Source organism: Arachis hypogaea, chromosome 1 (genome assembly GCF_003086295.3).
Source record: "Arachis hypogaea cultivar Tifrunner chromosome 1, arahy.Tifrunner.gnm2.J5K5, whole genome shotgun sequence".
NCBI lineage: Eukaryota > Viridiplantae > Streptophyta > Magnoliopsida > Fabales > Fabaceae > Arachis > Arachis hypogaea.
In genome coordinates this window covers 96219066-96228297 of record NC_092036.1, presented here as the reverse complement: position 1 = coordinate 96228297, position 9232 = coordinate 96219066, and the positions used below count along the sequence as shown (strand labels likewise).

The 9232-nt window shown below is 36.3% G+C and overlaps 1 protein-coding gene across 1 annotated transcript; it reads left to right on the top strand.

The window, feature by feature from the left end:
* Nucleotides 1–2744: 2744 nt before the first annotated feature.
* LOC140183735 (F-box/kelch-repeat protein At3g06240-like) lies at nucleotides 2745–3893 on the top strand. Its single transcript, XM_072232563.1, has one exon. The coding sequence runs from the start codon at nucleotides 2745–2747 to the stop codon at nucleotides 3891–3893; it is 1149 nt and encodes a 382-aa protein (XP_072088664.1).
* Nucleotides 3894–9232: the final 5339 nt, after the last annotated feature.

Here is a 9232-nt window from a genome sequence, read left to right as displayed (position 1 = left end):
TCCTTGAGGCAGCAAAGAAATACTACAACGAAATATCTAAAAAGGAAGAGCGATTGGTTAAAGGGATAGGAAGTATGTTCTGAGTTATTTATACCTAAGGCATTAAAATAGTTGTATCCATTGCATAGACTTTTAATACTTTAATGCTTGCAATAAGTTATTCTGATTATGTTATTTGAAGTACTATATGTTAATTTTTTATTGACGTTTTGTGTTGCGCTTACTGATTGAGAAAAATTTACTGGGTCGTAAAAATTATGATTATGTTATTTGAAATACTTTATGTTAATTTTTTAATGGAACAACACATTTTGATATGTTAATAAATAAAGGTTTGCATGATTTCGTATATTTTGTAAAACAATTTAGTAAACATGATTTCAATAATTTACCTAAATATGAACACAAGCTTAAACTTATTAAATTTTTTTTATTTTATTTTGTGTAACCTTCGTTATGTTTATTCATCTAGTGATACGTATACCAATAAACGGTTATTAAACAACATTTACCTTTACCAAAACAAGAGTAATACAATTCAAATAGAGTTTATTATGTGTATTTATTATTTAGTTTAGATTTTCGAAAAGGTTTGATTAGTGATGAGGTTTGAATCCTAATGGATGGCTTCAATATATCCCTTCAACTTCATTTCCAACCGGTGTGACGTCTGGTTTTGCCCTCTTTAAAAGTAAAACTTGACTTCCTAGAAAAAATCATTTGACAACAACATTGTAAACCCTCTCCTAATTCACTCACCGCGCCTATCAACTTCAGAGACTAGTCACTAATATTAGCAAACAAAGATGGAGCCAGAATTCCGGTAAGCAGATAACTATTTTTTGCTTTTTGTTCACTTTTTTTTCCACATACATGACCATCTGTCTTTGCATGGTTTGTTCTTTTTAACGTTGATTACTTCTCAACTTTCCGTTCTCTCCTTCCATGGTTTCTTATTTTTAACAATACTGACTTTTCATTATTTGGTTCGTGGTTGCTACTGGCTAGTTACGTCAATGCCTTAAGTAACGTAAGAAGATGCCCTGACCAGAGTTTCGTCCTAAACCTATTCCCAACAGATGTAAGTTTACTTCAGACGCCGCAGACGCTACTTCTCTTTACGTTTTGTTATCTAATTTTTTTCAAATCTGTTTAACATATAATTTTGTTTCTCTGACTATAGGAAGATGTAAGGTTTCCACAGCACATTGTATGGCACTTTTCGTTCTTCACAACCAGTGATCTGTACTTCATAGACAGACAAGACAACTGTCTCCATATCCACCCAAATAGAGACGGTGATAAGTACTGGATCAAAGCAGCCGACATGGGGAGGATAAGATCTCTCTATCGACCAACTCCACGGCTTATTCTGGAACTCAGTTACGTAGGTTGGGGTATCTTCTACATGCTTGCATGGGACCATACTCGTTCGGTAGAAATGCCCAGAACCGTTGATGAGATATATGCCTCCAACGTATTGACGGACCATATCAAACACTGGCTGGCGGACAGATGCAACGTACACTTCAACAAGGATGAACAGGTGGCTGCGTTTGAGACCGAAAGGTTATTACGCCGGCAGCATTGGAGGCAACAAGGTTCACCACCGCGTTCTCACGAGTCAAGGTAACAATAACTTGTTTACTTAGGAAAGTAAATATACAGACTTTCTTATATTCATTGTCGTATAAAAAATTTTCCAAAATTACTGCAGGTTCAACCTCCGTCAACAGGAGGGAGGTGCAGTGGCAGGACCTAGTAGGAGGGCAGTCGCAGGACCTAGTAGGAGTTATAGAAGAAATTCGCCAGCTGACTCTTCCGACTCGTCTGTAAACCAGATAACACCATCATCGTAGGACATAAGATGACAGATTAATTTGTTTAAGGTTTTTTGGTGAACTAATGTTTTGTAATAGTATTTTTGTAGCCATGTCTATATGTACATGTTTACTTTTGTGGAAATCTTCGATTAGTATTCTGTGTAATAGCTTTGATTTTCTGAATGTAAATTATGGTGTTAGACTTTGTTATTTTGTTAATGTATATACATCTATGGGTTTATTTTTGATCAAGTCTCACACAAGTCTACCATCAGAAGTATTTTTTTATTCCAGTCATTATTTGTAAGAAACTTTGGTAACAAATACTTTTTCATGTGGAAAACTTGACTGTTGTTTACCTGTGGCTAGATGGATGAGGGTGTGGCAGTGGTAACTGGTAACATCCTAATTAGGTATTGGAAATACTTTATGCTGAATCTGCGGAAATGATTAAATTGGGAGTAACATGGTTTTCTTTAGGATGAGGGGTTGTAATGTTGTGATAAGGCCAACAAAATTGGAAATCAAGTAAACAGATTAGTTACTATATTAGCAAAATAAAAGTTAATAGGGAAAATTTGCGGCTGCTTCTAATTTCAAACTTAATAAACAAAAAATCAAAGATAAGCTTATTGGAGTATGTTGGAATTACAACGGAATTTATTTACTAGGGTAGGCAAAAACTTTGGTAGACGAGACAAATTTAATGGCACACAACACCTAGTTCAAACAGGTTACGATAACACCGGTAAATACAATATTCTGCCACATCAATTCTCGTTGGATGCAACATCTCACACAATTAATAAGTTAGACTAATTTAGGTTCATTACTTAAAAGAGAGCAACAGACTTCAACAATTCAAAAACTACAAAGTAAACACAACCGATAACCAAGACTACGAAATGCGCGTCTAGTAAAATGACTAAATTCCAACTTCCCTTGCCGATTATTCCGGATGAACTGCTACAAGAAATCTTCCTGCGAAGTAGTGCCAAAGCTGTAGGGAGATGTATGTGCTTGAATAAATTCTGGCATCGACAGCTACGCCAACCAGAGACATGCATACAACACATGCGAAGGCAGAAAGTGTTAGATCAACATGTTTTGTTTCATGTTGGATACTCACTACTGTTAATGGGTTCAGATTCACTATATATAGAGAATGCTGCTTCTGGAGAAGAAGTGCATGTTCAGCAACCTTTCGGAGTTGGCATCCATGGGTGGTTTCGTATTGTGGGAGTGTCAAATGGGAACATATGTTTCAAGTTCTCCCGTGAACAAGACGACACAAGACTTTTGGTATGGAATCCGACAACACAATGCTCTAGAGAAATTTTCGACCCCCACAGGGACCACGGTAGATCGTATTTCCCAGTATATGGTTTTGGTCATGTACCAAACTCAGATGCATACACAATCATACATATTTGCAAAAGGGACATAGCTGATGCCTACATTTTTTTCTCTAGATATTGTTCAAGGCGTTCTACATGGTTTCACTGCGTTGATTGTCTCCCTGGTGTAGAAAAAATTGACCCTAACTCTGTTTTTAATAATGGTCATGCGTATTGGATAACTGGTACAGGAGATAGCTATGCTACACCCAAGTCTGTTTTATGTTACAGTGTTGAAGATGAATCATTTAGCGAGGTGTCTATCCCAGTAGGTGCAATATATACCGTTCACAATTTACTAACCCACAAAGAAAAAGTTGCACTCCTCGCTCATACATACAATGAATTTGGTTATGTCGCAGCAATTTGGCACTTGAATGAAGACGCCGGTGGAAACAGAATATTAGAGCAATACTGCAGGTTTGCAAGTCGAAGCATCAGAGAAAATCTAATACTATTCGTGGATGATAACCTACTTTTGTTGGTGAACAATTCAAAGGAAAGAGAGTTACTCGTCAATTACAGGTACATAGAGCTTGTGTTGACAGAATATGACATAGAACATGGCACTAGAAATCTATTGGTGAGGAGAGCATGGAGATACCCAGAAACGCCACACCCGATCACAGTAAGGTCTACACTCAAGTATTTTGCAGGGATGTTTCCTGTCTAGAAATAATTGACATTTAGATCTACTCCGACTACATGTATTGTGGAACTTGGTTGAAACTCTATGTTTAGTATTCTGGTTGAAGTTAATGATGTTTTTTTTTTGTTAATGAAATCCCCAGAACTGTTATGACACTGGTTAATTCCTAGTATTTTTTCTTTCAGTTGGTCTTTACAATTGTATGTTTTACATTGGTTTGAAAGAGCCAAAACTAAGAGAAATGGTTGCATAACAACCTCAATCTATCTAATTCGATGTGTCATGTAGTGTTCCTCATGTACAGGAGATTTATAATGGTATTATTCTGTTTCTAACCATCCTAGTATAGGGATTATGTGAGAAATAACAGTTAACCTACTAAGATTTTACGCGAATATTCAATCAAGAAATGTTATTCCAAAAAAAGATTGATCAAATTAACGGTTAACACACACATGAATGGAATAAATAGTTACCTGGAAAAACTTGGTTTTCTTTTAAAATTCTGGAGAGAGTTGGGCTTAACAGGTTTCAAGCCAGTTGCTGCATTAATCCTCACTTAAATTATCCACTAATTATTTTTGTAGCTGGCCCAAATTGATAGATAGCCCACTTTACTTTTAGATAGACTTGAACTACCAAAAAAAAATGTCTTTCCAGGTTAGTTGACCCAGCCCAATCCCAAGTATGACAGAAAGACTAAATAGTCAGTTAATTAAAGTAAAAAATGTTGGGGAAAAAAATTTCGATGACCTTTGATCATATACTATGTTACACCTTAATACTTAACCAGAACTCATCCTGTATAATCGTCAATCAAGACAATTCGACCTATAATTCAACCAAAGTTTTTCTATGTAACACGATTCGAGCAAAAAAAGACGACAAATAAACAGACATATAAACAGGCAATGTTACAAGAGAAACTTACATTATGGCCCTGGGTTTCAGGAGAACAATTGTATACACCACTGCTTTGTTGGACGATGGCAGAACCTAGCCCATGCACGGTAAAACCTGCAATAAGCCATATAATCGTTGAATATTACTTTATAAGAAGAAAAATAGAGCAACCCAGTACATGATAACTTGGTAAGACCTGCAATAATCCATTAGCACTCCATAAACAAACTCTAGGTTGCACTCTACCTCCACGGCCACGTCGCTGAAATGATCAACCCATTAGCACTCGTTCATTTACTTTGGTTTATAGAGTAATAGGAATTCAATCGAGTGCATGAAGGGGTGAATAAAGTCAAACAAATTGAGCAAACAAAGGATTCAGCAATAATGGGATGTTATGGTTTTTTAAAAAGTCAGATCTTTCGATTGGAGTATTATACATCATGTGCAAGGGTATAAATATGATGATCTACAACTTCAATACCTGATGAGATGAAGCCTTTAAAATCCATTATGTTAACAGACAGGCTAGCTTATTTCAGGCATCATAGCTGCTCTCCTTTGCTAAACAATTTATGTGTATTAAAACAAAGCAGTGGCCATTCATCATGATCATATAAACTACAAGTGTTAAGATTTATTTAAGTTCAAGGGATTAGGAATATGGAAACTTATGCAGGAAATTTTCTGAAATGAAAGCAATTAAACTTGACTAACAAGTTGCAATTCAACAAATTTCCAAAGCCTAACATAACATTCTAGTTTACTTTAAGCTTCTTCATTCTCTCACAACTTAAAATTTATGTTGCACACTAGTATATAAGAGGAAAAACAGATCTTGTCAATTATCTATTATGGTGGCTGCATGATTTGTCATGGAAGTCACCAAATATCGGTGTATATTGTCATGCTCTTCACCTTACTCTTATAGAATTGATGAAGATTGAGTTATAACATGACTGCAATCTTAAGCATTCGTTTCACTAATAAAAAGGTTGCTATTTTCTGGTATTCGGGCTGACTTACTACAACATATTAGCCTTCATATGCTATTGAAATTAGTAGGGAACTTTGATAACTAAGTCACAAAAATAAATACCATAAAACGTATACGTATCTATAGGTAAAACATAATCAAATTCCAACCATGTTGCCCATATCAAATAAACGACATCGACAATTTTTGCTTTAAAAGCTTCAAGCAATTGTGTGTCTACATTCTAGCAGGAAAATTCTGAAAGAAGAAAATTATTCTTAAGTTTCTCAACCTAATAGAGGTGCTTCAGGTTCCGGTTTTGATCTAATGGTTAGACTTTGTTGATGAAGCCTCCATCTCTCTTGCAACTGCTTCTCTAGTCTTCTTCCTCAACTCTGCTTGTATACTTTTCTTGTTCAGTAGCTTCTCTAGGTTTACTATTCTTTCCTCTACATGTGCTATCAGGTTATTCATTCCCAAATGTTCTTCAACATGATTCTGCTTTCCATCACCCGATCCCCTTGTAGCCTCCCCCGCTCTGACCCTTACAATGTGGTCATCAACCCAGAGAAAGAATTTGCAGTGTGCTTCTGTCACCTATATCAAATAGAACACAATGAATGTATGGTGGTACAAAACACTCCTATTCAATCTAATACACATATGTGAATGTAATTAATCCATAAAGGCTAAATATTAAAAATCCTTTCAAATTTTAAAGCCATTTTTATATCATGTCAGGTTCCATGTGAATTCATGTCAAAATCAACATTTTTAATCTAGTTACATCTATTTTCAAGAAATCAACTTTTTCCCAGTTCTCAATCATTCTTCATAATTAACCAGCATCAATATCAAATTATATACAATATCAACCCAATTTAACAGCATATCGCTCACAAAATCAAATCATTTTCATAACCAATAGGCATGGCATTAAACAACTAAAAATCACATCCACAACAACTTGATCTAGGAAAAAATAACCAAAGTCTATATTCTAAACCTCCATTCCAAAAATTCAAAATTTAGCCAATTTTAGCATAAACTTAGTGATCATACATGAAGAATTGGGTGCTTACCTTTAACAATGGGCATCCAAAAATCAGCCTACTCGGGTTGCTGTCTGTCTTTGACATGTAACAGATAGCATATTTTCCGCAGAAGCATTTTGGGGCAACACCATCTGTTACATCCGCAAGTTGCAGTGAACTTGAACTTGCATATCCAGCTATCAGTTCCTGTTGTTTGTCGGCTTCGCCTCTGCCTCGTCTCGTGTTTGAGGAGCATGCATCACTGGCCATTAATCTAATTAACATTAAACACCACCATGAGCAACTATTATCAACTATTGCATTCAAAAGTGAAACAATCTGCTTTGATTAATGGTGATTAAAGAAAGTGAATAACAGAACAAATCACACAAAATTGGTTATGAAAATCGACAACAAAAAGAAACGAATCAACTATAACAAGAAGCAGTAGGCCTTACAATGGTTTTTCGAGAGGGTTATCGATGTGGATCGACGGAACCGTTCCCGGCAAGGGGATGAGTTATGTTCTTCGACGGTTTCGGAAATACTTCACTCCGCCTGTGAGTTACAGAAAAGGACAACCGCGTAACCCTAGACAAAGAAGCAGTAGGCCGGGTCTTCGACGGGGTTCAAAAAAATCTATCACTAACGATGACTCACCGGAGAAATCAGAGGAATGAGGTAGAAGAAAAGGCTGTTGACATTACACGGGTATTTTGGGGGAAGGTCTTGCGAGTGGGTCGCCGGAAAAATCAAACGCTTCAACTACAGGAACGGTTGGAGGAAGAGCGAGGTAGAAGAGAAAGCTCTGGATATTACACGGGTATTTGGGGAAGGTTTTGCGAGTGGGTCGCTGGAAAAATCAAACCCGTCGCCTATAGGAAGGGTAGAGGAAGCAGTGAGGTTGTAGAAGAAGAAGAAGTGGACATTACATGGGTATTTGCGGAAGGTTTTGCGAGTGGGTCGCCGGAAAAATCACACCCATCATCTACAGGAAGGCTAGAGAAGAAGGAGCAGTGGTCAGCAGGGGAGAAGAAGCAGTGAGATTGAAGAAGAAGCAGTTCCTTCCAAGTGTATTATGAGAGGTAGAAGAAGAAAAAACTGTAGACATTCAAATGGTATTTTGGGAAGATTTTGATTTCTTTGCTATTTGGAGAGGCATTTATAAAATCAACTATTTGCAAATTACACACAGTATAAATACGTTATATAGTATAATGTAAATACTATAAAATACAATGTAGTGTGAACACATTTATTGAATGCATTAATGCAAAGTTAACAATTTTTTTGATCAATAACTGAAATAAAGACACATATGCAAAGATAACTTATCCAAAAAATTGCCATAAATTTGGAAGAATTTACCATTTTTTTTTCATTGGAGATCCACTCACAAATTTTAACGCCTGATTAATTAATTAATTAATGAAGAGCATAGTGTGGCGCGGCGAGCGAGGCACTTGGATAGTATAATTGACATGATGTATGCCCTTCCAAGTTAATGCAATCTAGTAATCTACATTATTCTGGAAAAATCTGAAAAGATAGAAAGACAAATTAAATAACAAATTTAATGAGCTCAGATAAAAAAAGATCATAAGTGTGCGGTTAGCTAAACACATTCGGGCCGAATGTAAAGAGATTTATGAAAGAACATACCAAGGGACCAATGCCTCTTGTCATCTCTATCCCAATTTCCCACTAAACTCATCTCAATTGGGGATTCAAGGGACCTTATGATAAGAGCGTCATGGATGCCGATATGTTCTTTCTTTCCAATACTGTAACTTCTCATGGATCGGATCAGTTTCATTTCTGATAGGCAGGATCCTCAAGAACGAGGCAAGCCTAGAGCATACGTGAAACTAGTAAGCAAAGATAAGCATATTGGAGACTCAAGATTTCAGAGAGAGAGAGATTTAGAGAGTATCCATGGTGAATATCTTACAATGGTTATATTGAAAGATCAACTTCTGATTTTTTACAATGGGAGAACACTCTATATATAGAGGCTCTTAGGTAGTGGAGGATAAGAAAGAATCTTATCCATCATTACAACAAGACAAACAACTTTAAGCAAACTACTCAAATACAGACACGTGGACTGTACTACTAAGAGATAAGAAGGAATCTTATCTTTGGTTACATCATGACAACTTTATTTCACATCACTCCTTTTTATGATAAAAGGACAAACTTACTTTATGTCACACCATATTTTACATGATTATAAAAGACAAAATACCATAATTACTTTTGGACATCATGGTTGTTGCTGGGTCCCATTCTTCACGGACTGTATTTCGTAATGGGCTCATGTTCATCAATGTCATCCACAAGGTTATGTGGTCCTTCTGTGTATTGATTCTCAGTGTCACCATCTTCAATCCCAGCATCCACATATGTTGGACTTGGCAGTAGTGGATAGACCCTTGATCCTGGTTCTT